General features: G+C 53.3%; 2 protein-coding genes and 1 pseudogene across 2 annotated transcripts in view; 1 reads left to right on the top strand and 2 right to left on the bottom strand.

Annotated features, from left to right (window-relative positions):
• PTGER1 (prostaglandin E receptor 1) overlaps positions 1-1,566 on the top strand; it is a 5,425-nt gene extending 3,859 nt beyond the window's left edge. Inside the window, exons 2-3 of the mRNA XM_025051645.1 lie at positions 1-278; positions 845-1,566. The exon at positions 1-278 is cut by the window's left edge and continues 88 nt beyond it. Coding sequence (XP_024907413.1) covers positions 1-278; positions 845-1,111 — 545 coding nt within the window. The 3' untranslated portion in view covers positions 1,112-1,566. The remainder of the gene's footprint in view (positions 279-844) is intronic.
• Positions 1,567-1,707: 141 nt separating this feature from the next.
• Positions 1,708-23,385, bottom strand: part of PKN1 (protein kinase N1) — a 21,886-nt gene continuing 208 nt past the window's right edge. The window contains exons 2-22 of the mRNA XM_006918770.3: positions 18,982-19,285; positions 17,435-17,586; positions 15,773-15,908; positions 13,141-13,286; positions 12,665-12,878; positions 11,752-11,946; positions 9,842-9,951; positions 9,610-9,753; positions 7,685-7,760; positions 7,461-7,599; positions 7,277-7,370; positions 5,222-5,301; positions 5,071-5,146; positions 4,884-4,975; positions 3,714-3,890; positions 3,453-3,515; positions 3,223-3,299; positions 2,886-3,028; positions 2,532-2,639; positions 2,366-2,446; positions 1,708-1,985 (exon numbers count right to left, since the gene is read on the bottom strand). Coding sequence (XP_006918832.1) covers positions 1,782-1,985; positions 2,366-2,446; positions 2,532-2,639; positions 2,886-3,028; positions 3,223-3,299; positions 3,453-3,515; positions 3,714-3,890; positions 4,884-4,975; positions 5,071-5,146; positions 5,222-5,301; positions 7,277-7,370; positions 7,461-7,599; positions 7,685-7,760; positions 9,610-9,753; positions 9,842-9,951; positions 11,752-11,946; positions 12,665-12,878; positions 13,141-13,286; positions 15,773-15,908; positions 17,435-17,586; positions 18,982-19,285 — 2,811 coding nt within the window. The 3' untranslated portion in view covers positions 1,708-1,781. The remainder of the gene's footprint in view (positions 1,986-2,365; positions 2,447-2,531; positions 2,640-2,885; positions 3,029-3,222; positions 3,300-3,452; positions 3,516-3,713; positions 3,891-4,883; positions 4,976-5,070; positions 5,147-5,221; positions 5,302-7,276; positions 7,371-7,460; positions 7,600-7,684; positions 7,761-9,609; positions 9,754-9,841; positions 9,952-11,751; positions 11,947-12,664; positions 12,879-13,140; positions 13,287-15,772; positions 15,909-17,434; positions 17,587-18,981; positions 19,286-23,385) is intronic.
• On the bottom strand, positions 11,109-11,227 carry LOC112485391 (annotated as a pseudogene).

Genomic DNA, 23,385 nt, shown 5'->3' with positions numbered 1-23,385 from the left:
CACTCGTGTGCAACATGCTCAGTGGCCTGGCCCTGCTGCGTGCGCGCTGGCGCCGCCACTCTCGAAAGCGCCCCCCGACTTCTGGTTCCGACAGCCGCCGGCGCTGGGGGGCACGCGGACGCCGTTCAGCCTCCGCTTCGTCTGTCTCGTCCGTCGCTTCGGCCTCTGCAGGCCTGGGTTGCGGCTCAGCGCACAGAGCCCGTGCTCACGACGTGGAGATGGTGGGCCAACTCGTAGGCATCATGGTGGTGTCGTGCATCTGCTGGAGCCCGCTGCTGGTGAGGGGCGCACCCACCCCTCCACCCATACTTCCTCCATCTGAAGATACCTGGGTCCTCTCTCCCTTCCCCAGCCAGGGTCCCGCCCCTTGAGGCTTCACAGGTCAGGAAAGCCCACCCTTTGCCTTCTCCCTCTGACATCCCACCCCTTCTCCCCCTAATCTCCTTCCTGGGGTCTTTGTAGTTCACCCCAACGCACACAAGCCTTCCCCCCAGCCCCACTCCTCTAGGCCCGGAAGCTTCATTCTCTAGACCCTTTTCACTTCCCCACCCCGTTTTTCTTCTCCCCTTCAGCCCTTTGTTCTCCAGAACACCTGGAACTTCTTTCCAGACTGAGCTCCCACCCATTTAAGGCCTTTGCTTATGCTGCGCCAAGGCCCTGCTTCTTTGCTTGTCTTTCCAAACCTCCTTTACAGGGAGACACTCATTTATCCCTCTGTGACACGCTGCCTCTCTTCACAGCCCCCTTACCTTCCAGCCATGCTCTCATCCATCCTAGCCCCACATTTCGCTGGTTCCCTTCTCTTACACCTACCCTAACCCTCACACTTCTTCTTCTCCCATAGGTGTTGGTGGTGTTGGCCGTCGGGGGCTGGGGCTCCAGCTCCCTGCAGCGGCCGCTGTTTATGGCCGTGCGCCTCGCCTCGTGGAACCAGATCATGGATCCCTGGGTGTACATCCTGCTGCGCCAGGCCGTGCTTCGCCAACTACTTCGCCTCCTGCCGCAGAGGGCCGGCGCCAAGGGCAGTCCTGCGGGGCTGGAACTAACCAGGAGCGCCTGGGAGGCTAGCTCGCTGCGCAGCTCCCGGTACAGTGGACTCAGCCACTTCTAGGCGCGCCTGGAGGCACAGCAGCTAAGCCGGTCCGCCCCGGGCAGGGCCCAGGTCCGCAGCGCGGAGCTTTCGGGGAATAAAGCCATTTCCTGGACATGCCCAGGGCGGTGTGTCGTGTCGGTGCTGCAGCACCCTGTGACCGCGTGGGGGTGGCAGAGGAACAGTGCGCTCCCCTGGGGTGCAGGTCTGTGACTTGCCACGTGGGGGAGCAAGGACGCCCGAGGAGGAGCCGGAGCAGCAGGAGCATGCGCATAACGCGACGACAGCCCTGGGACCCGACTGACTCCTGGCGCCATTCGCCCATTATGGCCCTGAGTTTCCCCATCACAGTTCTGAGGCCATAACCCCAAACCACGCCCCATCACAGTCTCCAATTGCCGACATCCCCGAATAGTCCCGAAGCCCCTCCCATCGTGGCCCTGTCCCTGCTCCTCACCATAGTTACAGCCCCGAGTCCCCACCCTCCCTTGATCCCCTTCAGATAACCCTCACTATAACCCAGGGCGTCTCCCCATCACTCCCTATGCCCCCCTCCACTCTCCACCTCCAATCACACACCTCCCACCCCCATTAATGCACACAAGAAGAGCCGGGGATGCATGGAGGGGTCAAACCCCAAAGGCCTTTTAAAAAACTAACAGCTGGGTCAGGGGAGGGGCCGGAGAGAGGGCTAGCAGCCCCTGGCCACGAAGTCGAAATCCCGGAAGGCCGCCTGCTCCGTGGCACTGAGAGGCCGCGCATCGCGAGGGGGGCTCAGCGTGGGGGCCTCCCCGGTGAACTCTTCGTCGAAATTGCTGACATCAGTACGGCCCGACAGTGTGGGCACGAAGGGCGGTGGCAGCCGACGGGCCAGCAGGGCATCCCAGCCCAGGGTCTGCATGGAGAAAGGGAGTAAGATCAGTGTGGGGGGCTGGAGCACAGACCACAGGAGGGGCTAGACCCCTGCGCCCCATCCAGCCCTGGGTCTGTGGGGATCAGCCTAATTAGTCACAAGATAGAGGGGCAAAGTGAAGGGAACGGGAGCGCAGGAAGCATCACAAGGTGAGCGTGGGGGAACCCTGGTGGTCTGGGGGGGGGCAGCGAGCTTGGGCTCATACGCAGGGCAGTGGTCCCCATCAGGTCAGCCTGGAGTAGATGTAAGTGTAGAAGGGTCAGTGCGGGTGCAAGAGAGAGAAGAAAAGTGGGTGACAATGTTGCAGGTGATGCAACGAGGTCTTAGGGGGAGATGGCCAGGCCCTTGAGGGGAATCCTCACCCTGAAGAAAGGCTGTTTCTTCACATCCTCTGCATCCCTCTCACTAGACCCCAGCCTCCGCTCTGGATTCCTCCGCAGCAGCTGGGGAAGGGGAGCACTGTGTCAGTTTCCCTTTCTGGGTCCCAGAGTCCCTCCTGAAGCCCACCTCAGCTTGGACGGTCCTCACCCTGCGCATGATGCCAATGGCTTCAGCTGACAGGAAGCGGGGGTAGCGAACCTCATCATTGACGATGCTGTCAAACACTTCTTCCTCATCATCCCCTGGGAACGGGGACTGGGGACAGGGAGAACGGGGCAAATCAGGCCACTCCTCTGGCCACATCAGACCCAGCCCCACCCATACCTTCACATCAGAGGGTAAATACGTTATTTTAAAGATTCAGAAGCTGAGGCCAGGGATGCGAAACAACCTGCCCCTGATCACACATGTGGTGGAGGAAGATTCTGATCCCACCCCTGGGCATACAGGTTCCAGTGCCGTCCCAGGGACAGGTAAAGTGCGGGCAGCCTTGGGCCTCACCTCGCCAACCAGCATCTCATAGAGCAGCACGCCCAGTCCCCACCAGTCCACCGCCCGCGTGTACGATGTGTCTGTCAGCACCTCGGGGGCCAGGAACTCCGGGGTTCCGCAGAATGTGCTGGTCCGGTCACCATAGCCCATCCCTGGGGCAGCAGGGCCATGCGGTTATTGACGGGAGTGTCCCCAGTTGTAGCCCAGCCCAACACAGAGTGGTCCAGCCAGCCCTGTCCCAGGGTCAAGGGTGGGAGGGTGAGATAACCTGGGTAGGGACTCCATTCCTTCCCCCTCTCTGTCTAATCCCCAGAGGCCAGCCCTAGATCTTGGCCCTGCCCCTCACCCTCCTTGCAGAGGCCAAAGTCTGCGATCTTGACATAGCCCTCGGTGTCCAGGAGTAAATTGTCCAACTTCAGGTCCCTGTGAGGGGTTGGGGATGTAAAGAGGGATGAGTGGGGATGGGGCCTGCCTGAAGCCTGAGGGCCCCCTAGTGGGCAGAGGTGCCACTTATGAGCACATGCATGCACACGCATGCATACATACACACACACATACACACACACACACACACACCTGTAGACAATCTTGTGTTCATGGAGAAACTGCAACCCCAGCACCACACAGGCTGAATAGAAGCTGCAGAGAGAGGCTGGTGTGAGGCAGGCGGGTCTCGCCACAAGGAAGACCATATAAACCTGGCTGCCATATTCTCAAAAGCCCAACTGCCTCCCCGAAGCCCAAACTCCAGGAGCTGGGGTGAAGAAGGGCCTGCCATGGAGGAGCAGAAAGGGGGCTGAGGAATCAGTGCAGGGAGTCGGGGGTGCCTGGGCTCACACAGCACGGGGCTCAGAGAAGACGTCACTGTGGATATGCAGCATCAGGTCCCCACCAGCCGAGTACTCCATCACAAAGCACACGTGCTCTGGCGTCTGGAAACAGCCAAACAGGTTCACCAGGAAGGGGTGTCCCGCACTAGTCACCGCCGCCAAGATCCGCTTCTCACACATCAGGCTAGGCAGGATGGGGGGCAGGGGTCAGGAGCACAGGAGATCCCTACTGCCAACTCCCACATTCCAAGTCCTCAATCATCAGATATTTGTTGAGGGCCTCGCATGGCTGTGCGACCTTGGGCAAATTGCTTAATACCTCTGAACCTCAGCAGCCTCATCTGCTAAACAGGCACCTAGAATCCATCATCCCATTAACGATCCCCCAACTTCTCTAAAGAGAACTGGCAGGGATGGGTTGACTGGAGCACTCCATTTCCCTGGCCAGGAAATGGTTCAGGAATGAGAAAGCCAAGCCAACAGGGCTCAATCTCAGGACTTCTGCTGGAATTATTAAAGAAGGGTTAAAGCTGGTGGACAAGAACTATACTGCTGGTCAGGGAGGCAAGACTGGAAGCAAAGCCCACACACAAGAAAGCAGAACTGAGGAAATGTCATCTGAGCACCTGGATACAGCCATGCCTGAAGGACACCTCTGGACTTTTCTGATCCAGAGCAATAAATTCTTCTATTTGCTTAGGCCTGTCTGAGTTGGGTTCCTGATTTAAAAAAGGATGTCAGGAAGATTGGGGACAATCTCAGTGTCTCTACCAAGCCACCCAACAAACCTGCAAGGAAGGCATTATTACTTCCCTTTTATAGACGGGGAGGCTGAGTTTCGGAAGGGCCTCCCCAGGCTCTCTATAAGTATAAGTATGTCTGTGGCAGAGGTGGGATTTGAACCCAAGGCCCTGACCCCAAAGCAGAGGCAGTGCAATGGCGCCATTAAGATCACAGGTTTCAGAGCCCGAGTTCCTAAGTTTAAATCCAGGACCTCCCACTCACTGGCTGCATGAACTCAGGCAAGCTGCTCACCATCTCTGTACCATCAGCAGAACGGTGTTTACTAAGAGTTATTACTATTATCTTAAAAACTAGCTTAATGAATATGAGAAGGGACTGCTGTTTCCCATTTTCCAGGAGACAGGTTCTCAGAGGGCCTGAGCAGGATCCCCACCTCTCCACCTCGTCTCGGGCCACAATGTCCCCTTTCTTCAGAGCCTTGATGGCGAACAGCTCGCCGCTGGGCTGGAATTCGGAGAGCAGCACCTGGAACCCCAGTAGGCAGGAGTGGCCTTAGCAGCCAGCCCAGGGACCCAGGGATGCAGACTTCCAGCCCTCCAACCCCTTTCCCCCCACCTCACCTTCCCAAAGTGACCCCGGCCCAGCACCGCCAGGAATTTGAAATCCTCAAGGGTCAGGGGTGACTTCCTGAGAGGGCTGTGGAGAAAGGACACTGGTGGGGACGGGGACAGTGCTCGGGGTGGCGGGTGGTGGGCAGGGGATGGGAGTCACCTGCACAGAGAGGGCCCTGGGGTTTCCTGGGGCTCTGAAGGCAGCACAGGTGTGGTGGCTGTGTCCTGGATTGGGGAACTCTGTAGTGGAGAGAGCGGGTCAGAGTGAGGGAAGTCAGAGGCACCCCATAGCCATCATAGCCACCAAGGCTCCCATCACCTCTTTGACCTCACCTCTCCCACTCACCCCCTCGTTCACTCCCTTCCAGCCACAAGTTCCTCTCACTACCCTGAACACAGCAGGCATGTTTCCACCCCAGGACCTTTGCACGGACTGTTCCTGCAGCCTGGATCTTTTTTTTTTTTTTCAGAACTATCTTTTCCTGACACCTGCACAGCTACTCCCTCACCTCCTTCAGGCCTTTACTCATATGTCACCTTTGCAGGTGGTCAGCTGACCACTCTATTAAATAACAGAACCCCCCCAATATCAACACTCCCCATCCTCCTTCTGTTTTATTTTTTCTCTCCAGCACATTTCATACTGAATACATATTTTCTCATTTACCTACTTATTCTCTTGATTGGTATTAGTCCTTTGGAATCACTTTTATACAACATGTATATGTAACTAAAAAGAACCAAAATTAGTATTTCATAGGAAAAAATTACCTACTGGTCCATTATTCTTCACTATAGAAGCAGTTCTAAAAATTCAATCCATGCAAACAGGCTGAAATATTTCCTGCCCCAGCTGCCCTCTCCAGAGCCAGCCACTGTTTAATGCTTTCTCGGGAACCTTCCTAGACATGTTTTATACCCGCACGAGCAAAACTGCCAGTACAGGCTCTGTTTTTCTTGTATCCACTAATGACAATATTCCAATCTTGCCTCTCCCACTGGACAATCTGTCTTGGAAATCATTCTACATCAGCAGATGAGACTGGTTTCATTTTTCATAGCTGCATACTAGTCCATCTTGTCATTTATTTAGCACTGGTTCCTATAAATGGACCCTGAGGTTATTTCCACTCTTGCCCCCACAAAGCTGCCTCAGTGAACATGGTTGTGCATGTGTGTGAAGATGTCCAGAAGTGGAAGTTCTGGGTCAAGGTAGTGTCCGTTTTTATCTCAGCCGGCTAGGCCCTCCCAAGGGCATGCAGCGACTAGCGCACTTCCCACTAGCTGCCTGTTTTACTGCATCCTCCCCAGCCATCAGTGTTATCAAGCTTTTGGATTTCTTTTCTTTTTGTTTTTTGGCCAACTTCATCTCATACAATGAGGTAGCTTATTTAATTCAAGCCAGGAAGGATATATTTTCATTTTTAAAAAAATGAGATACAAAATTCGTTCAGTGAGGTGGGCGAAGGGACCAGCTGTCACATATGTGTCCACCCAGGTCCCCAATGCCTAGACCAGGGGTAGGTAAATGCTGTTTTTTGTATGGTCTGCAAGCTAAGAATGGTCTCTATGTTTTTAAAGGGATAGGAATTAAAAAAAAATTTTTTTTTTCCTGATCTATGGAAATGAAATGACATTGAAACTTCAATGTCTATCAGTAAAGTTTCCCCAGAAACAGCCACACCCATTCAAGGACATAAGCATTGCATGTGGCTGCTTTCTACAACAGCGGTGTCCAGTAGTTATGACTGGGACTGTCTAGCCTTCAAAGTAAAAAATATTGATTATATTGCCCTTTACAGAAAAAGTGCTAACCTTTGACCTAGATTAGGATGTGGAACAGTCCCATCACCTTGCTGGCTCCCTCTGTCCTCCTCCTACCAATAACCAACCCCTCCTCCTCTGCCCAGAGAAAACCACTATCTTAATTTATATCATCGACTTGTGGCACTGAGCAACTTACAAGCACTGAGCACAGAGGTGAAGCGGTTAGGCGTGGGTCACACAGCTAGGAGGCGGCAGAGCAAGATGGGGAACTAGAAGGTTTGACTCTCCAGCTCATGTTTTTATCCAGGATAAAGAATAGGACTTGGTTCTGCCAGAGGCATGCTGTGTGACCCTGGGAAGCTCTGGGTGGTCTCTGGGCCTGGAGCTGGGAAGGAGGCCCCCTGATGCTGCCTAGCCAGGACTGGGAAGGAAAGAAGGGGACACTCACCAGACTTGGTGGACTGAAAGGAGGGCCCACAGGGCTCTTCTGGGGGGAGCTGTCCAAGTCAGCCCCGAGATTCAGCTTCTCCACGGATATGTCGCTGCAGCACAAAAAAAGAGGGTGTGCTTGGGACCTAGCACCCTGGGAAGCAATTGAGACAGCCGGGACCCGCAGAGTCTACCCTCCTTACCCTGTGGACCGGGCCTCGGGTCCAGAAGCCCCGGGGCTGAAGGTGCCTGTGGCCATGGCACTAGGGATGAGCCTTCGAATCAGCCGCACCCAGGTGGCAACGTCAATGTTCATCTGCCTAGCACGCTGGAATGCCTTCCCTGGGGACAGCGGCAGTGTCACCCTGGTTCACCCTGGTGACACCAAGACCCCTGGCCTCTCCCCTGCCCCAACCCACATGCTCACCTTGCTGCTTGGAGAAGATTTTCTTCTGCCGTCGGAGCCGGGGTATCCTCTCAATGACAGGGTTGCGGAAGGTGACCTGGGGAGAGGAGCCGATGGGTGAGCACCCTTACCCACTGCCAAGTAGGGAGGCCCTTAGGAGCACAAGTGTGCGCACACATGTTTCAGGGGTTCTGATCACTGTGGCACTGCACGTAATAAGGGGTCATAAAACCAATCCATCGCTTGGCAGGGCCCCCTCCTGAAATGCCATTTCAGGAAGATGAGAAGAAAGCACTTAGGTCATCTTCTGAGGGTGGGGAGGGGGTCTGATACAATATGCACATTCAACGCTAGCAAACAGGCCCTACATCATCTCGTATCCTGATTCCCGACGGTGATCCCAGAACGGCGGATCAGCATTACCTGGGAACGAGTGAGAAATGCAGATCCTCGGGCCCCGCACCTGGACTCAGTGAATCGGTAACGAGGGTGGGGTGTGGGGGGGTGGACATATCCATGGAGAAGCTGAATCTCGGGGCTGACTTGGACAGCACCCCCCAGAAGAGCCCTCTGGGCCCTCCTTTCAGTCCACCAAGTCTGGTGAGTGTCCCCTTCTTTCCTTCCTAGTCCTGGTTTATGTTTTAATAAGCCCTCCAGATAATGCTAGTGCCCACCCAGGTGGGGCAACCACTGGTCTAGCTAAATTCTCCCAACTCCAACACATCTAGAAGGTGCTAAAGTCACAGAATTGTGTCACTTCATGTGCATCCGATATGGTTGAAACCAGCCACATGCGGCTATTTAAATGAAGTAAAATTTAAGTAACATTAACACTTCAGTTCCCCCATCACACTAGCCACACTTCAATTGGCTGGCGGCTACTATACTGGATAATGCCAACCTAAAACATCTCCTTCTACAATAGAACGCAATTATTGTCAGCTCATCGACAACGGAACTGCAGAAAGTTCTACTGGATGGCATTTTTAGGAGACATAAAACAAAATCAAATGCTCTAATAAACCTTGAAAGCTTCAGAATTTGCCCTCAGAGCCACCTACCACCATGTCTGGCCTGGTTTTGGACAGTTCCTAACAGAACAATTTCACTGCACTGCCACTGAAGTCGACCCTTCTCTCTCTCCTTCCTTCCCTTCAATGGTCCTGGATTATGAGATCATGTAAGAATTTCCACATGGGGATATGGATACGGGGTGATACATTACATAAAACAGGGCATATGGATATGTTAGAGGCAAATTTAAAAATTTTTTTAGGATAATTTAGGCTAAATGAAGGGGCTAGTGACCGTCCTTCGCTGCATCTCGGTTTCCTCTTCTGTCAGCTGTGCATTGGGGGATTAACGAGTTAATGTCAGCAAAGTACATAGGACAAGGCTTGGCTCATACTCCAAGGGGTCAGCTAGGAATGTTACCTAAACTAGGAGCTCTCAACCAGGGGGCACTGGCAAAGTCTGGAGACATTTTTGGCTGTACGACTGGCAGTGGAGCTACTGGCATCCTGGGGGTGGAGCCCAGGGATGCTGCTCAATACCCAACAGCGCACAGGATGGCCCTGCAACCGAGAATGCTCTGGTCCCCGATGTCTATAATGTTGACAGTGGGGTACTCTGCTTTGAACCCTAACGCCATTGCAGAAGGAATTTCTCTGTACTCAGTGTGCCTCCGGCAGCACATGTTACCAGTGCCATGGCATGTTGCCAAGTTTTGTTTTTCTTTTCTGCCTTGACAAAATTTTGTGATTTTAATTTTTAATTCTTGCGACAGAACAAAACCAGTCTCAGCTTAAGTCATGTCACTGATATGACCAATTATGGGCAGTTTTCTATCAAGGTTCTGGGATCAACAGAAAAGATATCTTCCCTTTCTAGAAAACTGGGAGCAGGAGTTGCATGAAGCATTTTCTCAGGGTCAGGTCGGGCTGTACCTCAGCCACCAGGCAGCCCTGGGGTTCCATGTCCAGCTGGACCTCATGCCTCTCGTTGTCCAAGAAATCCTCCAACTTCAGGAATTTGAGGGCACACAGGCCCCGCTGGTCCCGCCAGAACACAGCCAATTCCAGTTCCCGCGCCTTGAGAGAGGAAGATGACCATCACTTGTGGCGCCCAAGACCCAGAATCCCCCTTCTCTGTGCTCCATCATCCCCCAACCTTGCTCACCCTCTCCAGCTCCAAGGTGAAGCTCTGGTCCCAGGCGTTGAGGCCACATGGCTTCCAGGATGTCTGCCCCACCACTGTGTTATCCAGCTTGAGCACAGTGCTAACCTCACCTGTAAATGGGGGTGGGGGTGGAAGTCAGGAAATGCTGGGGCTGGGGGAATATCTATTATATCTTACTAAAGAAATCCTCTCCTTTTCTATCATAATATTCTGCTATGCTATCTTGACAAAGCTTTATGGTTCTGCCTTTCGCATTAAGGCCTTGTGGTTGATTTTTGTGTATAATACAAGGTAGGAATCCAAATTCACTTTGATTCTGTAAGCAAGTTTCAGCAACATACTACTAAGTATTTACCCTAGAAAAATGCATGCATGTGTACATCGGGAGATTCATAAATATAACGCTTTATAAAATGGCCCCAAAGTAGAAACGGCTCACTGTCCACTAACAGAATATGCAATCCGTAATATAGTCTTACTAGCTGAACCATGAAATTGCTGATATTCAACTATTTTGTACCTAAGAAAAACAAAAGGCAGCAATTTGATATGGCTCATTTTAAGACAATAGACTATTAAACAGGAGTAAAAATGAATGAATGAACTATAGTTTCACAGAATTACGTGGATCCGTCTCACAATGTTAAATCAAAGAAACCACTGCCATGGAGTATATTCTGTATGATTCCACATGTATGAAGTTCAAACACGAGGCAAAATTAAACTACACTGTTTTGAGATACATACATGGGTGCTAAAACTACACAGAAAAGTAAAAAAATGATAACCATGGAAGTCAGAAGAGTAGCTACTTCTAGGACAGAGGAAGGGGCTGGAACTGAGGAGGAGACCTGGGGGGCTTCCAGGGAGTTCTATTTCCTGAACTGGGTGGTGGCAACATGGGTGTTCATCCTGCTGTTATTCTTCTTTAATACATCTTTTTTGTACATATATATTAGTTTTTTTTGAAGTGTGGTAAAGTTTCCAGAACATAAAATTTACCACCATTATCATTTTTTAAGTGTACAGCTACATGATAAGTCCATTCAGACTGTTGTGTCACCGCCATCGTCCATGTCCAGAACTCCTTCCATGTGCCCAAACTGAAACTCTGTCCCCATGAAACATTAACTTCCCATCTTCCTCCCCTAGTCACTGGGAACCACCATCCTTTTCACCTTCATGAACTGGACTACTCTAGATACTTCATATAAGTGGAATCGCTTATAGCATTAGTATTTTTGTTTCCCTTTTTTTTTTTTTTTAATGCCTACACCACCTGGGCTTCCTAGGTAGTCTCCCATCCAAGTACGAATCAGGATCGACCCTGCTTAGCTTCCGAGATCAAACGGGATCGGGCTTGTTCAGGGTGGCATGGCCGTAGTATACAGCATTAGTATTTTTGTGACTGGCTTATTTCACTTTGCACAATGTGCTCAAGTTCACCCATGTTGTGGCATGTGTTAGAATTGCCTTCGTTTTTAAGGCTGAATAAGATTCCATTCTATGGTTATACCACATGCTTTTAGCCATTCATCCATCAACGGACACTTAGATTGCTTCCGCCGTTGGCTACTGTGAGTTATGCTGCTATGAACATAGGTGTGCAAATATCTCTTTCAACTCTTTTGGGTATATATTCAGAAATGGGATTGCTGGGTCACATGGTAATTCCATGTTTAATTTTTTAAGGACCTGTCATGCTGTTTTTCATAGCAGCTGCACCATTTTATGTTCTCAGCGCACAAGGATTCCAATTTCTCCACATCCTCCCTAACACCTGTTGTTTTGTTTCATTAGTATCCTTCCTAATGGGTGTGATGTACTAGTTTTTTAGAGTGTTACAAGTGTGGGGCATCCCAGGACCCCCAACCCCACCTCATCCCTCCAGACCCTCAATACCCACTCACTCGCATTCTCAGCTTCTGCTTTGAGGCTGCTCCGGCCACTGAGGCTTCCGCTTCGGCTATAAAGGCCACGGGCTGGGCGGCTCAGGAAGGCAGTACGGCTGTCGGGGGTCCCAGGCCCCCCCGCCAAGGGTGAGGGGTTCCAGGGGATTGTCTCTGGAAGGTCCTTGCAGCCCACCACACGTACCTCCAGAGTCCCTAAGGAAGGGTCTGACTCAGGGGGGACCACATTTGGAGCAGGCCAAGGGGAGGGGGCTGGGGGTGAAGTGGACATGTAAAGCAGCAGCCCACATACAAGTGGGAGCTGTGACGGACAACCAGGGTGGGGCAGGGCTTCTGATGCAGGGATGGCTATACGCAGAAGTGAGAAATATGGGACAAGGGGGAGGGGACCAGGCTGGAGTGGACCAGGCTGGGGAGGGGCTCTGGATGCTGAGGTTTAAGGACAGAATAGAGGTGTAGGATGAAGGTCCAAGCAAGGAGGAGCAGAGCAGAATTCAGAGGGCTGACCTAGGGTCTGAGGCAAAGGCTGAGGTCTATGGTAGGGCTCGTCTGGTGATGTAGCAGCTGAGGGGTCTAAGGAGAGTGGGACTGGCTGGGGGGTTGGGGTCAGAGGTTCAGGGCTGAGGGTTCTCAGAGTGAGGGTCTGGGGGACTATGAGTGCAGGAAAAAGACACGGCCAGGTCAGGAGGGTGGAAAAGTGGGAACGGTGGGATGGGGGCAGGAGTTCAGAATCAGAGGGCAAGACGGGCCAAGAAGTTCAGGGAGTAAGGGGCTATCTGGCCTGGGGAAATGGGGCCCGGGCTAGAGGGCTGGGGTGAAGGAAGGGAACAGTGGATGGCAGTCTGGGTTAGGGAGAGTGGAGAACCAGGTTGGGGACTGTGGGTTCTTAAGGCTGGGAGATGTCGGGACCCACCTGTGAGCGGTGAGGGCTTGCACAGGGTGCTGTAGTGCGTGGCGGGGAAGGGCCCGGCCAGGTGGGCACTGAAGGCTGCGGACGAGGCCGCAGCGAGTTCCTCTCGCAGCAGCCGCCCCTTGGGGTGGTCAGCGGGCAGCTCCCCAAGCCTCCGCTCCAGCGCCTCCCGAAGGAGCCCCAGCTTCTGGTTGGACTCAGTTAGTTTTTCTTGGGCCTGAGGTGGGAGGGACAGGTCCGATCTGGGGTGGGGGTGGGGATGGCCCCTCCAAGCACAGACCCAGGCTCCTCCAGGACTAAATCCTACCAAGGGCTCCTTTTCACCGGAGGCCCCAAACCCAAACCATCTGGGGTCCTACCCCAGAGCTCCCTGAAAACTAGACCCTGCCACACCGAGGCACTGACCATGCTGAGGCCCGACTCCACACCTTGGCTGCCCAAGGTCAAAGCCACCCCTTCACTGAGGCTCCAACCCTCACCTCGCTGACTGCCTTGCGGTCAGGGGCCTTGGCGGCACTAAGCAGACGCAGCACGTTCTTGGCACCCTCCGCCACCGCGTGCTCAACTCGGAAGTGATGCCGCAGCTCTTCAATGCGCAGCTCCACCGCCCCCAGGTCCGGACTCCCTGTGGGTGCAGGACACCGGGTAGTGAGGCCAGCCTGGGACCCAGGTCTAACCAACCCAGTCCAGATACACAGCATCCACAAGAACAGGCACTGGCCACAGACGTATCACCACCAACATGTATCAGGCTTCTCCCAAGGGGCAGTTACAGTGACACAGTCGCACTGTCACCAGCAGGCAGACCGCCACACTTCCGCCCTCTTTTATTCAAATACTCGCACCCATAGCAATGACCCCAGGGACAAAGGCTGTCACACTGGAGCAGTCATACACACAGGCACACTGTCAACACAGCCTTAGGGACGAACAAGTTGTCAGGGTTCCACTTCACCCCAGGGACTATCACAGGGACACCAAGGACAACTGGACAGCCACAAGGATATAGTCACACAAACACAAGGACACTTTTTTTAAAAAGTAACTTTTATTCATTGCTAATGGGAATACAAGTTGCCTTCCAATGGAGGCAGTTTGGCCATATCTATTAAAATTACAAATGTATTTACCCTTTGATCAAGCAATCCCAATTCAGTGGCTGTATCTCACAGAAACACCTCTGCACTTGACATATGTATACGGTTATTCACGACAACCTTCTTTCTAAGAGGAAAAGACTAGAAACAACCCAATTTCCCCAGCAAAGGGACATTGTCACAGAGGCAGAGGGACATGATCACAAGACATAAACACCCTGTGGGAAACAGTCTCCCTGGAGCGGAACTCTCAGGACTCTAACTCCAGCCCAAGGAGAATCATAGGAACTTAATCACACTGACACATGGATAAGGCATAGAGACAGGCAAAGGAATATCACTGCACCGTCACACAGGCAGGGCAATGTCACTAATACCCACAGGCATGGGGACCCAATGTCAAAGGGAAATAGGCTGGTTGTCATGCCCAGTGTGAAGTCACAAGAACACAGCCAGTTACCCAATGGCACAGGAAAGGCACAAGGACATACTGTCACACAGGTAAGTATAGGAAACTTGTCACCCAGAGGCACAAAGTCATGGTCACACTTATTCATGGCTATAGATTCCAAGGACAGTCTCGCTGTCCCGTATAATGACCCAGACTCAGAGCTTGGCACTCAGTCACAAAGTCATGCTGTCATCCACAGGTGTGTGGCACTCTCCCGGACACCAACAACACAGACAGTGTCACAAGAACCCTGATATTCACAGGCAAGTCATCTTACAAACATGGTCACACTCCTGCTTCTAGGCCTGCTGTCACATGGCACTCAGACAATCGCTGAGACTGTTACATTACAGGGACAAAGTCATGTTGTCGCCAAGGTCGCGATATCACTCAAAGGCACATGGATGTAATCATACCATCACACACCATAACTGAGAAATCCACAAGAGTATTCACAATACAATCATGTCAACAGTAATACTGACAGCCCTCCCCACAAAGACACACATGTCATTCAAGTTACAAGCCTCACTGCTATGGTCTGAATGTTTACATCCCCTCAATATTCATATGTTGAAACCCAACCCCCGGTGTGAGGGTATCTGGAGGTGGGATATTTGGGAGGTGATTAGATTATGAAGGTGGAGCCCTCTTGAATGGGATTAGTGGCCTAATGAAAGAGATCCCAGAGAGCTCCCTCACCCCTTTCGCCACGTGAGGACACAGTGAGAAGATGTGGTCTATGAACTAGGAAGTGGGCCTCACTAGACACCGGAACTGCCAATGCCTTGATCTTAGACTTCCAGCCTCCAAAACTGTGAGCAATAAATTTCTATTGTTTATAAGCCACCTAGTGCTATCACAGCAGCCCAAAGAGCCTAACAGCCACCAACAGCTGACACACCTCTATCTGTCAAGGTGACATACGAACTACCATAGTTACTAGGGCACACACACAGCTGCTGGTCCCTACAGTCAATGTCACATTAATACTGAAACACATCAGTAGCACAGACATAGTCACACCTGTACACAATATATCAAGACCCTGTCACAAATTCAGGTTGACAATCAGGTTGAGACATCCCCAGCCCTTCATACACAGAGACGCACAGGCTGGGGACACCCATGGTTCTACACAACAGAAGCGAACATGACAAGGCAACCACTTAGTCCAGGTGTCTGCAATTTTTTTCTATTTAGTGCCAGGAAGTAAATATTTTTGGCTTTGCAGAGCACACAGGCTCTGTTGCCACTACTTAGCTTTGCTGTCCCAGTGTAAAATCAGCCTTAGATGATAATAAATGAATAGGCATGGCTGTGTGCCAATAAAACATTTAGAAAAAAAAAGCCAGCAGCAGATTTGGTCTGTGGGCTGTAGTCTGCTAATACCTAATCTAGTGCAAACCTCAAGTAGGACAAAATGGGAAACTGAGGCCCAGAGAGGGAATGCGTTCCAGTCACGGAATAAGCTACAGTACCCACCTCCCTGCCCCAGAAAAGGTCCCCTCATGGGGCTGAGGGCTGAGCTCTGCAAGGCAGAATGCAGGGCGAGCAGCTCACCTTGGGCCTCATCTGGAGCTGCCTGGCTCTCCAGCTGGCAGGCCTGCAGCGCCCGGCGTAGCTGCATGCGGATGATATCAATTTTGGTCTTACTGTCCTGTAGCATCTGCTGGGCCGTCAGTAGCAGCTTCCGGTCCTGGAGGCAGAGATGGGCCATCAGGGAATGGCTGGCCAGTTGGGGCCTGACCACTGGCCCTGATGTCCACACCAGGGCAAACATGTGACAGACAGTGTTTGCGTCTGTGTGTTCACGGACGCAGACGGGCGATGTAGCCCGTGGGGCTTGAGTCTTGGCTCTGCCACAGCTGTGTGTCTTTCTTTGGACAAGCCACTCAACCTCTCTGGACAAGCCGCTCAACCTCTCTGGGCCTGTCTCCTCAACATGCAGGAATAGGATCAGTACTAAGAGAGCCGACCCCCACGGAAGATCAAAGTTGCCGATCTGTACGCAGAGCTCAGGGCTGTGCCTGGAACCAGCAGGCACTGTACTCGCGTCAGCTGTCAGCACAATGTGCTTGTTGGTGGGCGGTCCCCAGAGCAGGTATAGCCCTGACTGTAGCTACAAAGGTGAGTCTCCAAGGGTGACTGGGTGGGTGTGTTGATGGTCTGCTGTAAGCAATGTTCCAGATGTTTGTGTGTGCAGTTCACACGGTATGGTGATGACTGGGCACATAGCCCAGGATCCCATGTGTGCACAAGTGCTAGTAATTGTTGTGAGTTTTTCTATCTACTTGTGCTACGTTTCTAAACAAGGCAAAGCTAACTTGTGGTGTTGGAAGCTTGGGTACTGACTGAAGGGCAGGAGGGAACTTTCTGGGTGATTGGAAATGTTTTGGATTTTGATGGGGGTGATATGTACACAGGTAAAAATTCATGGGGCTGTACACTTGAGTTTCCTGCATGTTATATGAGTACAAAAAATAATCTATGTGCTCTGTGTCCTAACATGTAATAGTCGTGTTTGTATGTGCACACGAGTGTGGGCACTTTCCCGACAGTGTGTGAGCAAGTGTCTCTAGCAGCAGGCCTGACTGTAATTGTCCACGTGAGCATCTCAGGGTGTTGGTACAGACCTGTGGCTACGTCCCCAGCACTGCTATGACTGGGGAGTGGGTGTGTCTGTGTGACAACTTGTCTCTGGGTGTGAATTTAATGGTGTATCTGTTGGGTCTAGGTGTTATGTTGGCTTGTGCTGGATGTCCTGGGTGTTACATGATGACGTGTGTATTTATGTGTCTAGAGGTGGCTATGTCACATGTCTCTAAGTGTTGTTGCCGCTGCGTTTCTACACATTATAAGTGTGTTTCAAGTATTAATATGACTCTGTGGGTATCCAGATATTATGACCAGGGGGCTGTCTTTGTGTATCTCTGGATGTTAGGATGATGACAAGTATGGATCTAGGTGTTGACCTGATTGTGTGGACTTGTGTCAGAGAGATGTCACCAGCAATGAGTTGCCCTGACCATAGACACCCTCAGGTCTTGGGAGGGGGCAGCTACGTGTTGTGTGTCTGTCTCACATTATCCACATTCACCCCATTTCCCATACGCCCCCAGGAGCTGCCCATACCCCAGTCCTGACTCCCAGCCATCCATCAGCCCATCCCCCCACAACCCCTGCCCATGACCTGCTCATGGGGGTGCCTGCGTGTGCCCCCACCTTGGTGCTGCCATTGCTGTACGTCTGGATCATGTTTTCTGCCCCCTGCTTCACCTTCAGCTCGATAGCCAGCTGCTTCTCCAAGCCAGCCACGCGGCTCAGGTTGGTGGCTGAGCAGGCCGAGCCGCCCTCACTGGGGGACTTGGGGGCATCTGGAGAGGGTGGGTGGGACAAAGTCAGCAGGGCCTCACCTCCATCTGCCAGGGAGGTTTGGCCCAGCAGAGAGATTTGCTCTCTGCCCAGCCTAGATTCCGCCCCCAGGCCAGGGCGCCGAGGGTCCAACTACCCTGCCCCTCGCAGGGAACCCCTTTCAGGGCACCCCCTCAGGGCTGAAGTGGGACTAGATGAATGGGCATGAGTAAGTGTCCAGGTGTGCATGAGTCCTTGGTGTTGGTGGGACTATGGACAGAGGCCCCTAACTCCTTACACAGCTGTGTGGATTCCATGGGTGTGGTTATGTCTGTAACCCACAGGGTGGTGGCATGGCAAAGTGAGGGTGTGTCTCCCTAGGTGCTCATGTAACTATGTGAGATGCTAGGTGTTAGAAGGACTATGTGAGATTCTGGGTGCTGAAGCAACCCTATGCATGAGTTTCCAATGCACTGATGACACAACTTTGTTCAGCTTTTGGGCGCTGGTACAACTGTGTCTGAGTGTCCAGGTGTGGCTACAGCCAGATGTTCATGTCTCTGGATGGTGGCCTGGCTCTATGCAACTCTCTGGAGAGTGGTGTGACTGTCGGGGTGATTCTAGGTATAGATGTGATCATATGAGATCCTAGCTGTTAGCTGAACTCTCCCCACTGTCTCAAGAATGTTAACATGACAGCGTGGGTCTCTAGCTGTTGATATGACTGTGTATAGAAGGGGTGGGTGTTGGTGTAAGCAGTGTTGAGTCTTCAGGCTTTGTCCCATTGTGCATATGTCTCTGGCTGTTAATGGGACAGTGTATGTCTAAAAGAGCTGGGCAGCTATGTGTGTGTGAATCTGTGGGGGTTGGTGTGACCATGTGTGAGAGTCTCTGGGTATTGTCTGTGTATTGGTGTGACTGTGTGTGTGTTTCTCTGGGTGTTAGGTGGTAGTACGGAAGTCTCTGAGTGTTGTGGTGACTCTGAGAGTCTCTGGGTATTTACATGATAGTGTCTAGAACCTCGGGTGTTAGTTGAGTATTGGTGTGACTACGTGAGTCTAGATATTGGTGTGACACTGTGTAGGTCCACTGGTGTTGTCTGAGTATTGGTGTGACAAAGCATATCTTTGGGTACTGGTGTGACACTGTATAGGTCTTTTGGTGTTGCCCAAATGTTGGTGTGACTATGCATGTCTTTGGGTATTTGTGTGACACTGTAAGTCTCTGGATGTTGTCTGGGTGTTGGTGTGACCATGCACCTTTCTCTGGGTGTTGGTTTTGATGTTTGCTCTGGTTGTATTGTGAGGCTGGAGGCTGTTGTGACCAGGCGTGTCTCCCTGGGGATCAGTGGAGACGGGGTGAGCCCCTGGCAGTGGCACCCCTTTAGTCTCGCCTCCCCCAGGGAAGGCCCTGCTCACCATGGGTGGCGGCCACAGGGTCGGGCAGCACCACGTGGGCATGCAGTTCCTGTAGCTGCTGGTGGAGCAAATCCAGCCGGCGAGAGGAGCCGCGCAGCAGCAGCTCCACAGGCCCGAGGCTGCGGCCCAGGTCGGTGGTGGCCCGACGCAGATTCTCGGCCCCCTCCTTCAGTTTCAGCTCCTTGCGGATCTCTCGCCGAAGCCGCTCCCGCTCCAGCTCCAGCTGCTGCTGCACCCCAGGAGCTGCCAGGTCCGCACCCGCCAGGCCCAGCTGCTCCAGCAGGGACCAGCTGCGGGGCTCACTCTGCAGGGGACAGAGCGGGGTCAGTTGGGCCAGGAAGACATGGGGTGCAGACTACACTTGGCCATCCAGGCCTGGTCTCCTCCCAGCCTGGGGCTCCCAAGACAGGGCCTGCTCTATGTCTTCTGACCCCACAAACTGGGAGGTAAGACAAGGCCCTCTCCCTGTTCCCTCTGACTCAGGGACCTTATAGGTACAGTTGTCGCCTTTCATCTGTTTCTTACATAGTGGGATTTTGGAGGACAGGCCCCACTGCCCCACCATTGTGCCACTCCCAAACTAAGAGCATCCTCTAGGATAGGCCCTATCTCCCTTCCACTGTCCTCCCAAACTAGGGGATCCCAAGGATAGGCCTAGTCTCTCTTCCATTGTTCCCCCAAATGACAAGGTTCTGAAAACAAACCCTCTTCTCCTTTCAGCTATCCCCCTAGACTTGCAGGGCCCATCTTCCCTCTGCTGTTCCCCAAACAAGTATCAAGAACAGGCCTCTGCTACCCCAAAAAACTATGGGGTTGGAGTCCTGAGAGCAGGCTCCTTCTCCTCTTTGCTGTGCCTCAAACTGGTAGGTGCAGAAGGCAGGTGTCATCTTTCCCCTGCTATACCCATGATCTAGGAGTCCCCAGAGGCAGGCCCCATCTTTCTCCTGGTGTATCCTCAATCTAGGAGATCCCAGGGATAGGCCCCATCTTCTCTCTTCTCATCTTCTACAACCGGGACCCTAAGGAGCAGAGCCCCACCTCCTTCCTCCTCTATCTGCCTGACAGAGGAACCCCATAGGGCCTCAAATAGTTTCATCTTCCAAACAGAAAACTCCAACCTATCTTTTCCCCTCTACCCAAAACGGAGGGTTATGAAAGGCAGGGCCTCTGGCCTGTGTCACTTGAGGTCCTCTTCTGCCCTCCACCCCCCAGGGACCCCACCTCCAACTCCTGGTCCAAAGGGGTATCGGCCTCCGCCATCCTGGGTCTCGGCTGAGGACCCCGCCCTCTTCCTGAACCTCAGCCCTGCCAGGGCCTCTCACCCGCCACTTCCTCTTTCCTGCTAGCTCCCAGCAAGCCCCGCGCCAGGCCAGCTCCAGGGCTCTGGGGCATCTTGGGGACTTTTCCCCTCAGCCTCAGTCTGAATGGACTTAAAGGCAGGCTCCCCCAAGCTCCTTGGGCTGACTCGGGGATGCATGCTCTCTCATACCTACAGGTCTGTGCACAGAACATGGGTGTACACCAGTATGCAAATGCACAGGAGTGTTTACATGCGCCAGCCCTCTGCCTGCAGATGCAGGCCGTCCCAACTTCCGGCTTCCTCTCTGGGTACCCACTGCTGTTGACCACAGCTTAGAGGCCAAATGGGCCTGGCCAGGCCAAGGGCACCTCCCTGAGACCCACGTCATGAGAAGACAGCATTGGAGGGGTGGAGTGAAGGTACCTCCAAACCACCAGTCTTCTAAAGTTCAAGTATGATTAGTGATAATAACAGCAGTTACTACAAGCTGTACCCAGATCAACTAATGAAGTCCACGAGGTGAGTGCTATTATCACCCATATTCAAGATGGTGAAACTTGAGGCCCAGACGGTGATATAACTTGCCCCAAGGTCCCTCAGCCAGCAAGAGGCAGGACTAGGATTTAAAACAGGAGCACCCAGAATCCTAGTGCAGGATAGGTTATCAGGTGCTCTCCCCACACCGCGAGAACCCATTTCACAGATGAAGAAAGTCTTCCTTGGCTCCCAGCCAACCTTGAGGGCGGCTGCCCCTAGGGAAGGTTTACTTCAAGCCAAGAGCCTCGCTTCCACAATCATACCAACCTCTCACTTCAATCCTGAGCAGCTGCCACTATTATTCCTTAGGTGAGAACTGAGACTCAGACGTGACAGAAGCAGTTCTCAAAGGTGGGGGATTTCGCCCCCTCCCCACACTTCTGGGGGCATCTGGCAACATCCAGAAACATTTTTGGTTATCACAACTGGGAGTGGGGAGGGAGTGCTACTGGCATCTAGTAGGCTGACACCAAAGATGCTGCTCAACAACCTACAGTGCACAGGATAGTCCCCATCTCAAAGAATGATTCAGCCACAAATGTCAATAGTGCTGAGGCTGAAAAACCCTGAGTTAAAGGACACAAACTCACAGCCTGGGTTGCTGACCATGACCACCAATAAGGTTTCATAGCAGCTCTGCCTGCAAAGCGCTGGCCCAGTTTACGTCTCTCCCAACCACAAACACCCTCTTAGTCCCATTCTTCTGATGGCAGAACCAAGGCTCAGAGAGGAAAAGGCACCCAGCCAAGAACACACAGTGAGGAAGTGACAGCGCTGGAATTTAAACCCAGGGTCATCTAACACTACTAGCTCCCAACCAGACCCCACCCACTACTCAGCCCCACCACATCCCCAACAGGCAGAGCATGGGTACAGCCAGGAGCAGGGCCAGCTCGAATGGGGGTCCAGGCAGAGGAGGAGTAGGAGCCCTAGGCCACACCTCAAGCAGCTAAGGCCTAAGAATATGCAGAGCAGGGAGAGAGGAAGGCCAGGCCTCCTGGGTTCTCCTCCCCAGGGTGACTCACTCCTACCCGGAGGGCAGGGGTCACCCAAGGGCCAGCAGAGTGAACCCATGAGTCAGGGGACTAGCCCAGCCTTGGAGAGTCCCTGTTCTCACACCTTTCACGGTGGAGCAGGAGACTCCAGGTCCAGAGGGCCAACCTCCCAGAATTCCCCTCTTCCAAGAGCAGCCAGGGACCTAGACCCCCATGTCCGGAGATTTCAATGCTTTGGGCGTTTCCGGAATCTGGACAGGACATCCGTTTGCCGGACACAGAACAGACAGGCACACGTTGGGACAGACAGAGGGACAGAATGGCAGGCCCAAGCAGCCAAGAGAAAGGAATAACAAGAATAGGGGAGAAAGCGGGCAAGAGGTGGGAAGGAAAACCAGAGCACCGGTCCAGCCTCGTTCCAGGAATCACAGCTTCTATCCGGCCCATGTCTGGTACACGCCAAGCACATGCATGCTCCAGGGGACTCCTACAAAGCCCTCCCAGGGCCAGAGGGAGAGACAAAAGACCCTGGCCCTCCCCAGCCCCAAGGTCTGACCTTGTGTGATCTGCAACACCAGATACGCCCAGCTCCTCGGCAAGGCTGGCAGGCCATCAGCAGGACTGGGGTGGGGGACCGGGGGACACAGGGGAGACACAGAGGGGATGGAGGGCAGGTGCAGAAGGGGACGAGAACCTGGTTACACAGCACCACAGGAAGACGGAGGGATAGTGAAGCACTAAGAGGGTACAGGACATTTCTCAGGTTTTGGTCACCGAACCAAAGAAAGTCAGAAGTCACCCTGGCCCAGCTTGTCACAGATAGAGAAAAGTGAGTCCAGGACTGTGATGTCCACAAGGTGGCACAGGGAGAACCTAGCTGGGCAGGTTGGTGCCAGTCACCTGTGCCTGTGTATGTGTGTGTGTGGGAGAGAGTGCCCCACAGTGTCACCCAGGCCCAGGTAGGATTCCAGGTATGAGAGAATTCCCAGCCTGTTGACCCAGACGCTCCTGACCTGGGATCAGGTTCCACCTGGCCATCCTGGAGGGCAGCCGTGGGGATCCCCCGTCCCCAGACCTAATGAGGTGATTGGGACACTTCCGTCAACAGGTGCCAATCTGGGTGGCGTCGGGACCCTCGTAAAGCTCAGTCCAGAGGCGGGGGCCACTAGTTCTCTGTTGTGCGGGGGAAGGGCATGGGCGGCATCCTCCCCTACCGAGGCATCGTGCCAGGCACCTGCCCCAGGTGGAAGCGGCACCTGATGGGAACCGACGCTGAGGGGGGGCAAAAGGCGGGGGCGACAGGCACCGGGACGCACAGCCAGCCTCAGACACCCAAAGTCGCGCCTCAGCGGCGCCCCTCGAATTCTCTCGGAGGGGAGGAGCTTGGATGTGTGGCGGGGGGCATCCCGGACCTCCCCGCTACCTCCGTGCGTACCTCCACCTGCAGAGAAGGGGGCCGTGCTGGCTCCAAGATGCCGGCCCAAGGAGGGGGCCCCGGGCCCTGGGGAGACCCCCTGCCCTGGCCGCCTCGGTCTCGGGAGCCACGGCAATGCGCGGACGGGGGTCCCGGGC

The sequence above is a fragment of the Pteropus alecto genome, unplaced genomic scaffold, assembly GCF_000325575.1.
Source record: "Pteropus alecto unplaced genomic scaffold, ASM32557v1 scaffold388, whole genome shotgun sequence".
NCBI lineage: Eukaryota > Metazoa > Chordata > Mammalia > Chiroptera > Pteropodidae > Pteropus > Pteropus alecto.
The sequence above is the reverse complement of the archived record's forward strand: the minus strand, read 5'-3'. Positions and strand labels throughout refer to the sequence as shown.